The 19,285-nt window shown below is 40.6% G+C and overlaps 1 protein-coding gene across 1 annotated transcript in view; it reads left to right on the forward strand.

Moving 5' to 3' along the window:
* The window catches only part of LOC138589795 (neural-cadherin), a 334,506-nt gene that overhangs the window by 78,677 nt on the left and 236,544 nt on the right, over positions 1 to 19,285 (forward strand). The window contains exons 2-4 of the mRNA XM_069660252.1: positions 11,320 to 11,517; positions 15,570 to 15,795; positions 18,411 to 18,615. Of these exons, the coding sequence (XP_069516353.1) occupies positions 11,320 to 11,517; positions 15,570 to 15,795; positions 18,411 to 18,615 (629 nt within the window). The remainder of the gene's footprint in view (positions 1 to 11,319; positions 11,518 to 15,569; positions 15,796 to 18,410; positions 18,616 to 19,285) is intronic.

Here is a 19,285-nt window from a genome sequence, read left to right on the forward strand (position 1 = left end):
GCCCAAATGATGATAATGATTAATAATCCCGATTATTTATCAATTTTAGTTACCTCCATTTATTTGATGTCACATGGGAGTTGGGTGGATAGGGTGTCGCTGTACAAGCATCACTGTTGTGGATGCTGGACAAGGAGTAGCGGCATTATTCCACTTGGCCTTCATACAGTCATCGTACTGCTCTTTGTGCTGTTTGTTCAGGTGGTTGAATGAGTTAGTTGTGTTGCTTTGCGGCAGACACAAGTTTCATGCAATCTTTGCACCCATTCATGCACACATTAACACACTGGTGTGCCAACTTCTTTTATTTATTGGTTTATTCTCAGGGACAATGCACATTAATCAACATTACTGTAAAAGTGCCAGTGTTAGCCAAAAGGCTAATTTACAACTGCTGTCCCTCGGCCTGGTGCAAATTCCACCATTAAAACAACAAATAAAACACACAACATATAAAAACAGAACAGGAAGGGCAAAACATGAACAGCTAAACAGGCTAAAAAAGCTTGAGACAATAAGACCGCATCATGCAAAGTAGGACATATAAGCAACAATTTTAAGCAGACAATCAGCACAAGCAGTTAAAGCACGACACATAAAATCACAGTACAAAAGACATGGCATGAGTAGTGTAAATTGTTAAAACGTGACGCATAAAATCACATTGTGGAGGATGTCACACAAGCAAACAATCAGCACAAATTATTCAGACATCACAACAAACAATCAGATCTATGCCCATTCATGTGGGCGTAGCAGTCAGGGATCAAACCCTCAACCTTTCGATTGAGAGACGACTGACTGGCTCTTTTCATGTTTTAGCATAACAAGCAGCATTCATGAAGTAGCCTTCATGACATGTTTGCACAAACAACACTTCAAAGATGTAAACAGCTTCTGTAACTACGACAACCACAGACGCATTCGGCTGAAAGTCACCAGTTAACATGTTTAATTTTTGAACCAAAACACTGGTCTCTGTCGTTTACTCTAACACTCTAAACTGCTGCTGCAAGGTCGGCACTCATGTCATGACATGCCCACAAATGTGAAGGGGGAGTGGTTGTTAGTTTAGGAAACGTTTGATTTGATATGCAGCAGAGTTTTCTACAGGCGGAGCGTACATTTTAATGATTAAAATGTACACTAATTATTTAATTGTGGGAAGCCATAATCATGATTGGATTAATAGTTGATTAATTGTTCAACCCTAGTTACTGTGAACTGAAGTTTTGGTTGCTCTGTACTGTAATCATCCAAGTGTCATCAGTATTGATCAAAACTATTAACCCTTGTGCTCTGAGCGCTTTTTTTTTTTTGGCAGATGTCAACCATTGCTGATAACATGTTATACGAAGTAGTGCAACCTAAATTAAATTTGTTAATGATGTATGTGTTAATTGTAGTATTGATTCCAATCGATGTTGCCCAGCCTTAGCAGAAACCATGGCTTCCTAAATTAGGTGTTGCACTTGTGTGAAGGTGTTGTCTCCATTGGCGTACATGCTGACTTGTGTGTGTCAGTGTGTTTGTTTGAGCACAATGTTGGCATTGTGAAGGTTTTCAATTATAAGTTGCTGTGCTGGAAGACTAAGCAGTGAAACTATTGGCTAACCATTTGTATCATTTGCAATTAGTGTAAGAACTAAAGCTTGATTTTCCCTCTCTCTCTCGCTCCCCCTCTCATCCCTCAGTTTAATTGGCATTGCCATGTAAAAATGTGAAAAAGTCACTAAGACGGCGGCAGCTTTCCATTTAAACAGATTATGGATGGAACAGTTACCAGTGAGGGCCAAATAGCCCTTTGTAATCCTCACAGAGGACATTTAATTAACTGGCCTTCTTTTCTATCCTGTCTCACGCTCTCTTTCTTTCTTTCTTTTTCTCTCATTCTGTTTCTTTCCTCCACTCTTTCCCGTCTCTCTTGCACCCTACGTCTCCCTTTTTGCGTGAGTATGTGTAGCACACACACAGACACACATGCATGCACACAAACACACATGGTGCGGGTGTTGTCGGGTGTAATATCAGCCTTTTCTTCAGGGGCCAGAGGAGAGGAGTAGCTCGTGCTGCATGTTAATGCTAAATGAGAGACGGAGAAAGAGGGGGTGCAGTGAAATGAGGAGGTCCACATTATGCCTTCAGTGCTGTCAGCACAATGTAGAGCGGGCGGGGGAGAGACATATTGAGGAAATGAGGTAGCAGAAAGTTAGAAAGGTTCTGATTGGGGTCATCGGAGGAGGAGGATGAGGAGGAAGAAGGGTCTGTGTTTGCATCTGTTGTCAACGGAGTGCTTTCTTATTTGAAATCCTCAAGCTCCATCACCCTGTTGGGTTCACATGCTCACTCCCTTCTGCATACATGTTTAAGTATTAATCATTCATACATGCACACTACATATAGACATGCACAGACAGATTCATCACCTCCTTGTTGTCTTCCTTGCACTATAGCTAACTTCATTAGTTCTCAGTAATGTTGACTCAGACTGCAGTACCACTTACATCTACTTGAAAAAGCCCATCTAGCTGGCGCTGTCACTTTTTGCGCTTCACCTAAGGCATCGTATGACTCATTGCTGTGTTCTTGTTTGACAGAGATAATGGAAGCAATCCCAAAATTGTTTTTCCATCTTGACGGCTTTGCTCGAGTCTATGTCCAGTCTATTTTGAGAGTTTACTGAAGTACTGTGTATCTTGGTTGTGTTGATGATGTGCTGAATATGTGTTCTTAGCTATGAACTGATATCATCATCATTAAAAATCCAGCTGCCAATGATTTTTCAACAGAGATTATGGAGCTTAATTCATTTAGGGGTGCCTAGAATGTTTATAGAGTGAATCATGTGTGATATTAGGCAGGCTCAAAAGAGAAAAAGGACACAATATAAAATCATTTTTTGGGTTGTAAACTTCATCATTTGTACATGTGTGTAGACTGAATGGAAAACAAATAGTCAGTTAGGGTCATGCTTAAACTAGGCTACGTTTAGCTGCCTTTTCGTGTTCAGTGTTTTCTGTTTTTTTTAGTTTTTTTTACCTTGCATCATTAACTTTCCTGTGTTTTGAATACAAATTTAATTTAGTTGTTTATGTTATCCCTAAAGTTAATATTATTTATTTAATGTTTGTTAATGGTGGTGGAGATACCAGGTACATGTGAGTTGAAAAATAAACAAACCAAGTTTGAAGACTGGTGAATCAGAAAGGTGTTAGTTAGTGAATGAATACATCCAATGGCTAACTGTAGAAACGTCTTCCATATTGACCTAAATGTAATGAACACAACCACACATACGCATAGCTCAGTAAAAGTGACACGAAGAAAAGCACATTTTGGTCCTGTACATAAACAGATTTTCAGCTTTGCACTCACACAGGTTTATGTATCTGGTGCGCCCGTCCAAACTAAGTGTTCATTTTACTACCTGGCTGCACAAACAGAATCGTTTTGCCCAAACTTTTCAGGCGCCGTGGTTATCTTGTGCATTGCCCAGAAAGTCTCAGGCCAGTTTTGTGTTGATGTCAAGTAAATTTGTATATAAGTGTATAAAAGAAAACTTTTCTCAATCTCTTTTATGCTTTAAATTCTAGTTGCATGAGATACAGTTCATTTCATCAACAGATTACTAGATGTATTGTAGCGACCAGAGGGAGGGGGCCGTCGTGTGAGGCACAAAGCATTATGGGACTGATGATGTTCACATTGTTTTAGTGTGTTTTAATGACAGTGTGTTCATGTTTTGATTGTTGTGGTTATGTTGGTGTTATATAATCTGTTTCCAGTGTTTGTGTGGCTAGGAAATCATTACAGTTTATCTAGCAATGTAGCCACCATGACCAAGACTCATGTGTTGATTAATGACCTGTGTCCATGTATTATATGGCTCTGTCTTGATTAAAACAGCACCACCTGTAGTCAAGCGGTGTATGAGGCACAGGTGTTGTTTAAAGTGAGAAAATCTAAGTCTCCCAACTTTCTTGTCCATGCTAGCTCGCCACAGTATCTTTTTGACCAACTTTATTGCTTTTCCTTTTTCTGAATGGGTGTATAGGTTGGCACTATAGAGGGAGGCACTTTAAAGTGATCTGAAAGTATATAAACAGTATAAATTGTATCATATACAGTATATTTCACAAATTATGTAAACATCCTTTTTATGTATGCAAATACATTATAGTTAGACTGGCTTCACACGGAAGATCTAACAGTAAAGGACATACAATGATGGAAGCTACATATGGATAGCTGTATGTAATGAAATAGGTGAACTGGATCTAGGCCACCTGAAACAGCTGCTTGTCATCCTCATCAGAATTCATTCTGGTTTGAAAGAGAGGGCAATGATGCAGCTGAAATAACTGAGTCACTTTTCCCTTAACTGCAAACACTTAGTGATTGCTTTATTACTTACAACTTTATCAGCCTCAATGAGCATGAGCTATATATCAATGTAAGCCTGAAAGGAGCCTAAATTGGAAGTTTTAAATCATAATGGGTGTACTGACTGAGAGCGCCAACAGAACTGTGTTTTTTATCTTTACCTCGCTACGATTCACAGCTCAGCTGAGACAGTGCACAGAATTGAGCAGGACGCAGCGGGGTGGACAGTTTGCTGTCTGTCACATCAAACTGCTGCAGACTGCAGTGCCTGTCTGTCTCTGTTTATGAGACTGTTCAAAGTTTGAACAATAGGAGATGCAAGTGCTTGCAATTTAGTCCATTGAGTGTGACTTGCAAAGAGTTTCTTGTCTTAAGCTCGCTCTCTATCGTGTTGACTGATTTTTGCAACAATATAATAGTACAATATATTGTATCTGCGCTCCTTTTAAGCTTTGATAAGCAGCATTGAGACCAAAACACAGTTTCTCATAAAAAAAAAAATTTTATTGATTGTTTTTTTTCCTCTATTCATTTATTTTTCTTTTAAATGTTCTGTTTATTTGTTTAAACTGTAATATTTGTAAATTATCTATATTGTGCATATGTTTATACTTATACTTTTTGTATAAGCGTTGCTGTCATGCTCAGTCTCAGCATTACACTCTGAATGAGCAGGGAGAAAGTAGCTTTAGGGAAGAGAGGAAGTGACTCGCTCTGTGTTGGAGCTGGCTACTAACAGACTGGAGGAGCTGAAACCCTTTAAGTCTGAGATCTGAAATATGCTGATTTCTTTACTTGCTTCAGTTCACAGCATCCAGTTCTGACCCACAAGTGAGGGCTTACTTTTAGATTCTGGTTATACCATAGCCACGAGTCAGATGCAGGGCCATAAATTGTGTTTACAGGAGGCTGCTCTCCGGCTCTGTAACTTGGTGTGAGGTATAATAAGCAGGTAGAGGCAGCACAGCTGTAAAATTATATTTGGCTGGGTGGAGGAAAGGCAGTCGTTGATGCATTCGGCAGGTAGCTCAGCTTTCCAGAGAGATCAATGAAAGAAACCCTCTCTGCATACTGTTTATCACATTACTCTATTGTACATACACTGTTGTTGAGCAGTGTGAAACCGAACTTTCCCACAGGCGAGACAAAGTTCAACTTAACCAGCAGGTGAAATTAGGTTTTTTGCAGTCTAAGGTAAATTTAAGTTTATGATGAAACTCGCCAAGTAGCAATAAGGTTGAGTATTTTTTACTGCTCTCTTTGGCACCCCTTATTTTCTAGTTTTCCACAGATTAGAGAGCCAACACAGAGGTTAAAGTAGCAAAGGCTGGTCATTTGTTTCGCAGATTCAGCCTTTCTGTCAGAACTGTTACATCACTAAGTTATAGTCATTCAGGTAGCAGGTTCCCTACATGATAAAATCCAGACATGCAGTATGTTGTGGTGTAACAAGCAACGGAAATTCAAATGAAATCTGAAATGAAATAACCTTAATATACAGATCAGACATCCTTGTTAGAGACTCTGTAACCAGACAGCGCTCTAAAGACACAAGGCTATATCTGGTCCAACCTGATAATAATAATCCAGCACTGACTGTAATACTTCTGGATCAAAACATGTTTTTTAGACTAATAGTCTGTTGTTAAATCAGTCCTTCCTTAACCCAATCTACAGTCACAACAGACTCTTTGAGCTGGAAGTGGTGTTGCTAATGCTAATCTATCTCAAAAGTTATACCACATTTTCTAAAAACCTCATTGTGTCTTGACCTGACGAGTTCACTTCACTCAGGTGTTTAGAGGTGAATAAGGCTGCTTTCACACCTAAAGTTTGGTGGTTTTTACCAGCGGACCAAAGGTTTTGATGCGTGAGGAAACTGCTCTCTGATTGGTCAGAATTTTCACATGGGAAAACTCCCTGAAGTAAACAGAGAGAGAGAGAGAGAGAGAGAGCACACTTTCTCAGTTTTTTTTACTTGTAACCGACATTGTTCCACAGGTCCATCAGCTCCACTCTCCTTTAGTTTTTCACTGGACAGTTTGAACACCTCCGTGTTCTTGTGCGTTTCAAGCATTTGTGAAATTTTCTTGTTCAGCCCATTTTTCTAGAGCCCTCACCTCGTCGCTCCCCCACATTTGGCCCCTACTCATCTTGCTGCTTGGCTGCGTGGTGTCTTTGCAAGTGTAAGCACCTGTTAACAACTCACAATGCACAGTGTTTTGGTTTGCTTCCTGTTTTAGGTCCTACTTTAAGTCCCATTGTGTTCTCACCTGAATCGAGCTGGACCGAGTCTCGTCTATTCTAGTGGACCATGGTCCGGTAGTTTGGACCGTACCAGAGTCCGAATGTATGTTCTCACCTGTCCAAGCAGATTTTCAGAGTAGAGTCCGGACCAAAGCTGCCAGGTGTGAAAGCACCATAAGAGGGTTAAATAATTCACCACTCCCATTACATTTTCTCAACAAACAATGAAAGCTTAAAGGGGAACCTCCTTTGACACAACAAAGTCTGTTTACAGGTCTTGCATATAGAGGAAGTCGGTATTAAAGCCACACCATAAAACCTAACTAGCATTTGTAAATTCTGTCTGTGTGGGAAACACTGACTAATATAAACAAGAAGAAAATCTCCACTTGGGCTTTTTCTGCAGTGACAATATCTGTGACAAAGTCTGCTGAAGGTTTGAGAAGGCTTTTTTGGCACCACCAAAAAGTTAGTAAGCCTTTGCAATAGATTTTGTAACTGTTATCTGACCTTGACCACAGCTTGTTTTTTTTGATCCTAACAAACATCCATTATTATGAAGAAAAAGTAGCAAACACATCTTTATTTTTTCATCAGGGTTGTTTGTGTATGAGGTTCCAGGACCCTCCTCATACAGAATATGCTCTGAGAACAAGATGACAAGATATCGCTGTGAGGAAATGAACATGTAGCAACACTTGGAGTTGGACAACAACCTATTGGAGCAAATGAGGTCGGTGGGCATGGAGGAGCCTTCTGTAGCACTATTAGTAATTGCAGGTCCCACTGTTTCTTGGGATTGCAACATATCATGAGATACGTAGAGCTGCATTAGTGTGAGGGATGGCATTAGCATCAAGCTGAATCTCCCAGTGGTCCTTCATTAGCCACTAATCCACTGATGATCGTTATTAGTGAGAGAGGAGTGTGTGTGTGTGTGTGTGAGATGCATTTTGGCATAATGCTCCGTATATTAGCCCAGTGATTTATTATCTGGGTAATGCCGTCCCTTCTTCCCCAAAGCTGCATTGTCCTTTTGCCAATTAATTCTGAATCTGTTACGACCACAGGGAGGGAGGGAGACGAAGAGAGGGTGAGACAGACAGAGAGAGAGAGAGAGAGATAGTGAGAGATTACAACAAATACATGGTTTGAACTCCAGAGTCAAGTGGAGTGCTATATATTTTGTAAGATGTGCCTAGTTAATTTCGCTCTTCTGTCTTCTTTTGATGTCCGCTTATGTTTTTCTTTCTAGCGTTCCCCCGCTCCCTCTTTTCTCTAATGCCATTGATTTATGCACTTGCTTTCTCATGGTTCTCCCTTTCCTTTCTTTTCTTAGATCTTCCTCTTTTGGTTGTTCTGCTGTTTCTATAACAACCGCAGGGTCATTTCTCAGCCTCTGCGTTTCACTCCTAATCCTGTTCATGCGACACTCGACTAATAACTAATCACTCAAGTCAGATTTCTTGCTGTGCTCTGTATTACATGATTGCACCCTCTTGTTTTATCTTTCTCCTCTTTCTATCCCCCTTTAGTCCTTAAATCATTCATACACAAAAAGGCATTCTCTCTTCTCACTATTAGCATTCATATTTACAGCTGGAGGATGTAAAATATAAAGCTTGAGTGTATCCATCATCCAGACTCGCTGTAAATATGTGTAGGACTGTTGGGGGTACAACCATCCAAAATAACAATCAGCAATTTTTTCAACAGGTACCTTAACTGACAAAACTGAGAGCAATCCTCCGGCTCCAGCCCTGAAATTACTCCTCTGCCCTCCTAGTGTGAGCCAGCAAACACTGCCGTGTGCTGCATCTTTGTGTGTTTGAGTGTGTGTGGGTGTGCTGATGAGCTATGTGCTGGACCTTTTTACCGTGTTTTGCCAATGTCAATATGATTGCTGTTTACTATGGGTGCAGATAGTGCAGCGCTGATTATAATTGCTAGTTTTAGATGCAGAGATGCCCTCCTCAGCTTCTTCATGATCATGCTTTAGTGTCTGTTGTTCACATGAAACATGCAGGAAAGATAGATGGAGATTACAGCTGAATAGAGGCCACTGTGATTTACTAAGAGCAGTTGAGCAGAAAATACTGGATGTCTTTTTTTTTGTTTAAACAAAATAGAAAAACAAAAAATGTATACTGGCTACACCTGCAATGCGTGTGCTGCATTTGCTACTGGCATCACGGTAACATCACATATTGATAGACTATGGGAGAAAGTTTCTAAAGTTAAGCAACCACCAGTTGTTGATCACAAATCCCAAAGTTGGACGCCCTGTTTGATCCACAGCATCCAATATACTGTGAGATATCGACACTTTATGACCCATTTCTATGTAAAAGACTGTGCACACCTTGTGTTAAAAACATAAATAGAAGACTGGGCTTTCCCCCCCATTTATACAGCTGATCTCTGTGGGACATACACTGTATGTAACAGTCAATCACTGCGGTGAAGTTGGTTTAAGTTTGGATATGTGACAGACAGGACTGAATAGGCTAATTCGAGATGAGCAAGGCCTGCGCAGAATTGTTCGCCACCTTGCCAAGCACATTGCATGACTGTTATAATGTGGTCCGACTTGCTCTGAAAACCCGGCTTGGAAGTCTCGCGGGAGCGAGTTGGTCGCAGTTTTTGGGGCCAGGCACCCCTGTTGCTCTCCACTGACTGCACAACTCCATGCATGATGGGAAATTACTTGCTCTGGTTTGAGTGAAGCGCCTACTGGCTGAAAAAAGCTTTGACACCCCCCACAAGGAAGTGATGAGACTTCTGCCTTATTCATCATAATTCATTAAACTTCATGAACTGTCAGACACCAAACGCTTTTTATCAAAGTACTGGCAATTGAATGCTTTCCACATTCCTCATCCTCCCCCGACTGCAATCGGCTGCTCTCGCCTGTTGTCGAGGTAAACCGGCAGTAATCTGGAACGAGCCTAATGTCTCTTTAACATGCACCGTTGCAGCAGCTGCTCTTATAAAAGTTTTTCTTCTTTCCAAGCTGCCAGTTATGTTTTTCCCTGCATCGATGGAGGGTCATCAAGGATTGTACACGTCTAATAATTGCCGTTCAGACTAAAACACAACACCCTGTCATGTCTTTTGCCACTGCTATTTTGCATTGAGATTTGGCAGCAGTTGAAACTGTATTTCAGACACATTTGGCAATGAATCTGCTGTTCACGTGCTGATCTGTTGGGACCATCTGTATGGATCAAGGATCAGATACAATCCCTCACACCATTGGTTGACATCTTTAGTCTGAATCTGTCACCAAGCCCTCCAGTGTGTCTGTGTGTGATAAAGGTGCTTAAAACATTGTAAGATCATCTCAAAGGAAAGAACAGCGCTAACGGGAACAAAGACGACATGCAGCTAATATGTTGTTTGTTTATGTAAGATGCTATAGCTAATTTAGCTAGCAGAGCGAATCAATGTGTAGGAAAATGATTTACTAATCATATTTTCAACAAAATGTATACATTAATACATTACAGTGGCTTCTATTTCTGCATCAAAAGATATAACAGGATGTGACTTAACATAAGGGAGTCCCGCCAATTAATGACGGGTCTAACATGAACGAATATGGATCTAAATGCCAGACTTGTCAATGAAGATGAAAAACTTGTTAATTCATATGCATGCGATGGACCGGAGGCTGATAATTATGAGCCTGTTAGGCGTCAAAAAGACCAGGAACAGGACAGGGTGAGGAGAAATAACGGCCACAGAAGAGACAATGAGCTGTAGTGCGGCGAGAACCAGAGGAGAACTGGGCAGGTGTCGTGATGAGTGACTGGTGTTGGCTAGCGATGTCTAACACTGTGCTCACATCACAATGTTGTAAAGTCACATATGGAAGGCTATAACAATTCATGAGTAGTAGTACGTGGGAGTATTAATACCTACTCATTACAGTTACTAATGAGCGAGTGTTGACTTCAGTTGAAATTGGCATTGCCTTCTATAACGGTAAATCTGTACTAAGTTTTACAGTGCCACACTGGTGTGTGTGTGTGAGAGAGAGAGAGATGACAGTTTCCTGAAACTTTGATAGGTGCTCATGTGTCCCGTCCCGAAGTCCCGTCTCTTCACCTGCACAAAACACACAGGCACGAAAGCTTGCTCCATTCCTCTTCCTGTCAGGAGAATTTTGGGCTCGATGTCCCATCAAGCTTAAATTTGTGCAACCGGCACATATGCAAAAATGCACTTTCATAAGAACTGGTGAAATGCAATGTTAGACTACTGAAATAATATCTACACAATACAATACGACCGCTCAGACAAGAGAGTATTAATGGAGTAACAAATATAACCTGCACGTTGCTCTTTAAGCATCTTATTTGGTTTAATGTAAATACAAATGCATCATACATTTGTAAACACACAGATGCTCTGATTTTTTTTGTCAGCTTGCGAAAATATGACTGTAGTTGTGATAAAAGGTGTTTTTGAACTTTGCTTTGAAGAAAGACATTTTTAGCTTACAGCTTGCATACGTTTTAAGTAATATGTTCTTCACAAAAACCCAGAAACATTCCTTTTAAACTTGAAATTAAACTTGTAAATGCTGATTAACATCTAATAAATATAGTATACGTCTTAAATTCCATCTGCCAGTCACAACAACTGACTTTAATCACAATCTTCTCCTTTTTTCTCTCTCTTCAGGTCCAGAGTGGTATTTGGTCAGAGTGGAGTTGACTGTGACTGATGTAAACGACAATGTCCCAGAATGGAGCATGGTTCCTGCCCCCTACTTGGCTGTCGTCTCCCCTGATGCCCCTGCAGGTTCTCTGGTTTACAAACTATATGCTCTGGATGGGGATGAAGGCAACAATGGTGAAGTGGAGTACTTCCTGTCTGATGGTAGGTCATTGTTTTTCTCCTACTCTTCTGACATGTCCTGTTGTGTAACATTTCACAGCAATATATTTTCCCCAAATCATTACCTTGAGGTTATGGTAGATGGATGAGCCTGTTGAGCCTGTTGACCCTGTTGCTGCACACTTTTTCACTGACATGGCATATGATAAATGGTAAATGGACTGTACTTGTATAGTGCTTTTCTAGTCTTTGCGACAACTCAAAGCTGCTTTTACACTACATGTCACCCATGGCTGTGCCACCGGGAGCAATTTTGGGTTCAGTGTCTTGCCCAAGGACACTTCAACATGTGGCCTGAGGGAGCTGGGGATCAAACCTCTGACCTTCCGAATGAAAGACGACTGAGCCACAACCCGATAGCCCCCCTGATTACTGCATAATAGGATGCTTAAACAAAAGGGAGTGATCAATTATACCTGTGCTGTTTCTTCTTTGACAAGTAATGCTCTTTTGTCAGTTAGGGACAATATGTAACTCTATGAAAGGCATCACTTGGTTTGAATACAAAGCCTTCTTTTGCATCCTATGACATGAGGGGTTTTAAGTTAAGATAAGATAATCCTTTATTGATCCCCAGGGGGGAAATTTGGGAACAGTTCTGTGAAACGTCTAGCCTATTTAAGCGTTTCCTTAACTAGCAAGAAGCTAAGGAACTAGCTCAATCTAGCGAAGTAGCTCAATCCTCCAATGCATCATGGGATGATGAGGCAAAATAAGTATATGCCTGAGTGCTCGCTGAGTCATCAATATACATTATTTATGTTTCTGAGAAAATGACAAACTCTAAACTACCTGTAAGAAAACTTAGACAATGACTTCATCGTCATTGTTGGCCTAGATACCGGTCTGTAGGTGACAATCAGCTGTCAATGTGTGATAAAAACATTTAATCATCTATTTTGGTTTTACTGTAACTTTAAATCTAGATGGTTCACACTTGCACCATCAAATCTTTTTGGCATAACTGGTAACCATGAATAGAAACATTAAGACACAACACAACTTAGACATATACCAAAGGTGTTTCTTTTTCAGAATAGGGGTGTGACAGTAACCACATGACCACAATACTACTGTAATGCGAAGCCAATCGTAGACATAAGGGGGACCCAGTGATGGTCATCACAGCTTTTTTTGTCAATTAGAAGTCCGTACATTGATTATTTATCAGGTTGCAATGAAGCACCCTTTTTTTCCCTACTTGATACAGACGCCACACGTCATTTTTACTGGTTGCTATGGCAGCACGCAGAAAGCAGTAGGACCTGAGTGCTCTCTGCAGTGAGACAGGTTCAGCTTTACTTCTCTCTCTGTAGGGGATAATGGAAAAACTAGGCTAGTAAAATGGCTGGTATGCTGAGGAAGAAGGTAAACGATCAGCACTAATATGTGCGCGTGGAACCAAGCATGTAAGCACAGGCAGCTCAGAGTCTCCAGAGTCATTTGATCAGGATGAAGGATAAAGAAATTTACACCACAGTAAGGGTCGGGAAGCACTTTGCTGCTGGTGCTGCTTCAAAGATGGTAATAAACATTGAAATAACGGGCAGGCGGAAGCGGTTAACCACCGAACTGCAAGGGGGCGTCAGTGTTTCACCGCTGTTAGAAAAATTCAATACCGTCACAGCCATATTTCCTTGGCTGGACAGGTACCATAAGCATTTCACGACGTATTATACTAAGTATAACTGTATGTGACCAATAAAAATTTGAATCTGAATTTCAGAATTGACCTTAAAATTTTATATTAATGGTGTAGCATCAATACTGTTTAATCATTAGTGCGTATGATACAAAGGAAATAAACTCTTCATGACCAACACTTCTGAAATGTTTTCGATCATGCAGTAACAAGTGTGTCTGTGTTGCTTCTTAAATTTGAGCTGCTACAGAGCCAGTGAGTATTTCATGCGCACAGTTATTTTTCGGTGTGATATAATTCATTTCTCCCATGAAAAATAATTGCTTTTCTTATTGTGTGCATTGTAATGACTTTTTCTGCCCATTGTGGAACGCTGCCTCTAAAGAGACTGCTTTCCAGTTCTCCCCATGGGGTTGACGGAGGATGAATCACGTTAGCAATTACATAGCCTAACCCTAACACTAACATTGATGTTTATCTCTGAACTAAACTTTTTGTTTATTTGAATTGATGTTTGTCATTGATTGTGTTAACACAGTATTGTGTGATAGAAGGGATCCTACTGAGGTTGATTCACAGCCAGAATTAAAAAAACAATGATTTTTGTGAATGCGGTGTAGTTTGGATAAAAGTGTCATTGTACCGTGTTATGTTACATACAGGTCATACATTTTAACATACCAGCTCCAGTATGTCTGCTCTTTGTATTTGTCCAGTCATATTTATGGCCATAGCTGTGCATTTCCAGCCTGAATTTATGATATTACTGACAGCTCTTGAAGGCAGCAGTATTCACACAGCTTCTTGCCCTGCAGCCCTTTGCACTGGTTGTCTCTGAGCTCCAACCTATGGGGGCTGTTAAGTGTCTTGCTGAAAGCCTTCTCAACAACTACAGAAAGAACTCTGGGGAAAAAAAAGCATCCAGATCAACACAGAAACTTGCATATTGATGTAATCCTCTGCATCTCTGTCTTTTGACGGAGAAACACTCTTTCTCATACCTTTGATTGAAGTACATCCCCAGTTACTTTAAAACATCCTTTTACTATGAGCCATCCTCAATGTTTCCTTCAATTCGCCATCTTCCAAGGATATCATTTGCGCCTTTTTTTTTTCGAGCAATATATTAGAATACTCAGTCACCCAGGTCATGGTAATTCTAAGCTTAATCCGAAAGGCAACTGGACTTGGTTGAAGTTCTTGCAGACGTTTCACCTCTCATCGGAAAGGCTTCTTCAGTTCTAAACTGACTGGTGGACAGAGCTAGAAATATAAGCCTCTGTAGGTCATTAGTATGCTAATAGATGTGTAATTAGTACCCACTGGTGTTGATGGGTCGTTAGGCTCACATGATCCTGAGTGTGATCTCAGCTGTTTGGGCAGATAATTCAACACTGCATCGTAAGTGGGTGATAGGTGGTGTCTTAGGCCATCACCTCTGTTAAGGGATGGTTCTTCCAGTTTAACATAGATGGCTTCCTTGACACCCCTTTCAAACCAGTGGTCTTCTCTGGCCATGATGTGAACCTTGCCGTCTTCAAAGGAGTGTCCTTTGTCCTTTTAGATGTAGGTGGACAGCTGAGTCCTGACCTGAGGAGCTGGCTCTCCTCTGCTGGGCCAAGTCAACCAATGGATTGATCTTAGAATTCGAAACTTGTGTTGGTTCAACCCTCTTAAATATAATGATTAGCTGCTTTTCTTTGCATCTTTGATGGAAAGTATAGTGTCCTTGGGGTGTCGACTGTTGGTTGAACAAAACCTTAAATCAAAGCAGTAATATAAAAAAGCAGTAATATAAAAAAAGAACACACCTTGTGGGGGCACCTTAACTTGAGAAAAAATCTACATATATAATGTCCATTATGTCCAAAGACAGTCGCAAGAAGATAGCACCCCCCTCTTCTGCAGCAAAAACAGTCCATTTCTCCCACTTCATAGAAAAGGTTGCTCCTTTAAGTCTCAGAGAGAAAGTCATCCTCTCCCATTTTTATACAATTGCTGAGGTTCAGGGCTTCAGGTTTATGCCATTTCCTTGTTATTGCTTTCTTTACAAGCAGTATACAATATTTTACACAGATAACAGTCCTGTTTTATAATAACATCCTCTCTCATTAAACCGAGGTACAGGATCTTTACATCATATGGGATTCCATAACCCAAAGTCTTTCTCAGAGCTGAACATATATTCAACCAGAATGTTTGAAGTTTTGGACATGTCCAAAAAATATGATTGGCTGTGATTGGCTCCCATGTGTGTTATTTTTAATGTGTGATGAGACCACATTTTTCCAGCTAAATTCCGTCCACTTGGAGCTTGGTAAATGATTTATGTTTATAAAAGTAAAACATTAAATTGGACTTCAATTAGCTAAAATATTGCTTTTATTTGCAGGAGGTGATGGTCGATTTGAGGTGGACAGGAAGAGTGGACAGGTACGGACCACAGGCCTCCCCCTGCAGCGGGACAGGGAGTACCTGCTGACGGTGGTGGCTGCAGACCGGCTGGGCAGCCGCAGCGCCCCTGCTGTCATCTCTGTGGTGGCTGGAGCCCGACCGCCACAGTTCACCAATGCTTCCTTCACCATTGCCATACCAGAAAACACCCCCGAAGGACAAGCGTGAGTTTACAATTACACATACTCAAGGATGAAAAATAGTGGTCTATGTCTGGAGTTTAGCCAGAGTTTAGATGTTGGACACCTTCTTTTTTTTTCTTTTTTTTTTACCTGAATTTTTCCAGCAGACCTCTACGTGAGAGGGTTTCTAGACTTCAGACATATTTTCACATACACATTCCTCTTAGAAATTATCTTCTTACCATTTATATTGATTGATATCCACTTAGATGGACATTTGTTTTACAAAGCTCAAGTACTGAAACAGATGAACTCATCATTTGATGAGAACACATATTCTATGTCTTTATGTGGCTACACAAGGAAGTCTTTATGTTTAACAGACTGCTGAATAGACTGCTGTATTGTAAGAATGACACATTTAGCCTTGAGCATGTATGATATGCAGAACACAAGTTAAAGCACTGCCTTCAGGTTTTGATGCACACACACACTCGTACAAAGCCTTAGGTCTGACTAAAGTGATACATTTATGACAGGTGTCCTTGAATTAGTCACTCTATCACCTCCACTTATTTTATTCAACTGACGCATTCTGCAAACGCAGAAAGCCGATATTTCAGCTGATTGTTTATGTTGATTTAATCAGAAACATCCTTTATGGGTTAGATAGCACTTTTGGTTTATACCAGCTAAACTCCTTTCAGCTAAATCTTTCCTACCTGTATGCCTCCACACCTGCTCTGTTATTATACTTCGTGCCAGAGTTGTACTTGACTTCACTGCACTCTTGTCTACTCTTCAGTTCACTCTGCTGTTAGACACTTGCATGAACTCTTTCTTCTCCTCTGCTGTACTTGACTTTGAGTCGCTCCTCAAGGTCTTGGCAATGATTCAGTCGTGTGTTAATCTGTGGAATTGTAAGAAGAAAATGTTCATCATAGCTCCACTTTTTTTGTTGTTCAAACCATTAGTTGATAACTAAGTAACTTGATTACAGTTTCTTGCAATGGACATGTTTTTTTGTAATGTAATTTTTCATACATTTGACATGTCTTAATGTAGAAATGAGATTTTAGGAAAATAATTTTGATACCATGGCGATGATTTGAACTGTATAGCCCAGTCGTTGCTTTGTTCCATTGAAGCCTGCTTTCTTGTTCAGATCTGCACCTCCGAACTGTACACACATTTACTCAGCTCAAATTTTCCATTTACAGTTGTAATCTCAAAGATGTCAGTTTTGTTCTCTTTGGCGCCACCTATGGCTATAAACAGTAACTGCGAGAGCACACTTCCCAGATATCCAGACAGTGTTGCATGTGTGACGTCCACAGTTGGCTCCGGTTGTAACTCTTGATTTTCCTCGCTGACGGTCGCTTTCCTTTTTAGACTGTTTGCTTCATCTGAGCGTCCAATTTGTTTCTTTTTCTTTGGATTTTCACTTATTGTTGAAGTTGTATCTGTAGTCATCAAATCTTTTCTTTGTTTGTTCAGCCATAGTAGGTTACTGTTTACTCGCAACACTTGCAGAGACCGGAAAAGCAGCTGCTTAGCTCCGCCTATCCTCTCTGGCAGACCAACCACTGCTGGGTGAAAACGTGTCAATGGTTAATGACCATTTTGTTACCTCTTTTGGCGACAGATAGGGACTTTAAACAGACATTTATTTAAATGCAAATTTTTGGGATCATTACTTCCACCAGGCTTCTATTTCTTTCATTATTCATCATTGGTTTATTTAACGTACTACCAAAGCCTAACCGGTTTTTCAATTCAGCTTATGTGTTAAGTTTCCACTCTGGAAAAGGCTGAATCTTTCACTTTAGCATAGGTGGATGTTTGGAGACATTTATTTATCCATGCATATAGGGCTGGGCGCTATGGAAAAATCTTTGATCACTACTTTAAATGAGTTTTTTTGATCAATACCTTTTATTCATCAAAAACATAGTTTGATTAGGCCTCCATTTGGATATCGTGATAGTGATGGAGGCCTGCATAAACTAGACTGTTCATTGGTTCAAGTGGTTAATTTAAATGTGCTAAAGTTGTCTGTCACAGCTGTCATTATGCAGCTTTTTTCTTGTAGCTCAGCTTGTTTGTTACGTTTCCTTCAGGGTTCATAGTTCACAAGGTTTTTAATGTCAGTGGAATTATATACAAACGTCTCCCCCTCTTTAAAACAAAAGGATATGTCATAATTACCAGTAAAAACCAAGATAATCTAACCATGATTAATCTTAAACTTCTTTATTCAGTGTCTCTCCAATGCTTTTTAAGAGATACATGATGTCCCGTTAGGACGCTTCTAGAAAAGCTGCAACAACAATCCTCAAGCCCCAAATCCCTGGAGCAAAACTGGAGTTCACTTTCATCGTCACTTTCATGCCCCTCAGTTCCTTTACTTGTTCAATGTCTCTTTCACAGGAAGATATCCACCGCTTTAACAGCAGCTCAAACAGTCGTTTGCAGTGGGAAGTGGGTGTGTACTCTGGCATGTACTTCACATGCAAGCAAAAACCTGCAGTCTAACTGGCGGTTGTCGCTATAACTGTGACAAGTTAAAGTGTGCAAACTTAAAGCCCTATATGCTTAAATGTTCTCTTTTGTCTACTACCTTCAGTCAATGCTCCTTTTTCTTCATGTCTCCCCAGCTTCCTGGTCACACCTGCTGTGTCCTTCCAGGAGAAACCAATCAGCTACAGCCTCCTCATCAATCCCAGCAGTCTCTTCTCCATCACTGCAGAAACCGGGGAAATCAGCCTGACCCGCCCTATTGACTATGAGAGCGACCAGCACCGCTACCTGCTACTGGTGCGGGCCAGCGAGGGCCTGGACAGCATGAGCAGTGCAGCTGAGGTTTGTGTGTTTCTGTGTGTGTGTCTCATGAGTCCCATTTCTACTGTCACATCCAATGACTGGATGGTCTTCAAGACTCAAAGATGTGTGACTTTACAAGGTTGTCTCATCAAGTCCTACAGTCTACTGAATACTGCAAACAATATGTGACAATTCTTCAAATTTACACGTCTCCTGACAGTGGGGTGATGTCATTTTACTTGTTTCTAAAGCAACACATCTGACTTTGATCTGCTCTATCTCAAGTTTCTGTCACTTGCTTCTTAGGGGACGATTGCAGGAGTGGTGCAGTGATTTGCTGGATGACAGCTGTTGAGCTGTGTTGAAGAGCGGTGATTATGATGCATCTTGCAGACAATAAAATAACCACACAGTCATAAAATCTCTGAGACATACTTCAGCTAGATGTGCATTTAGGCTGAAAAGCTGTTTTTATGTGATCTTATTGATTTACAGTCGCTGTGTTAAAAGTAATATTTGAGAATGTTGCAGTCAAAATCATCACCTGGTTGTGGGGCCTCCTGGCTGGCCTCTCTATTTTTAATGTGAGGCATTTTGAACTCATCAATGCTCTATGGGCTGCTATTCTGATGCCCTTCAACTGAATTGACTGTAAAGGAGCTTAGAACTTAATAGACAACTGTACACGTCCAGTTGCAGTCTGAAAACA

Source organism: Semicossyphus pulcher, unplaced genomic scaffold (genome assembly GCF_022749685.1).
Source record: "Semicossyphus pulcher isolate SPU_LCO1_2020_fin unplaced genomic scaffold, fSemPul1.0.p SCAF_1, whole genome shotgun sequence".
Classification (NCBI taxonomy): domain Eukaryota; kingdom Metazoa; phylum Chordata; class Actinopteri; order Labriformes; family Labridae; genus Semicossyphus; species Semicossyphus pulcher.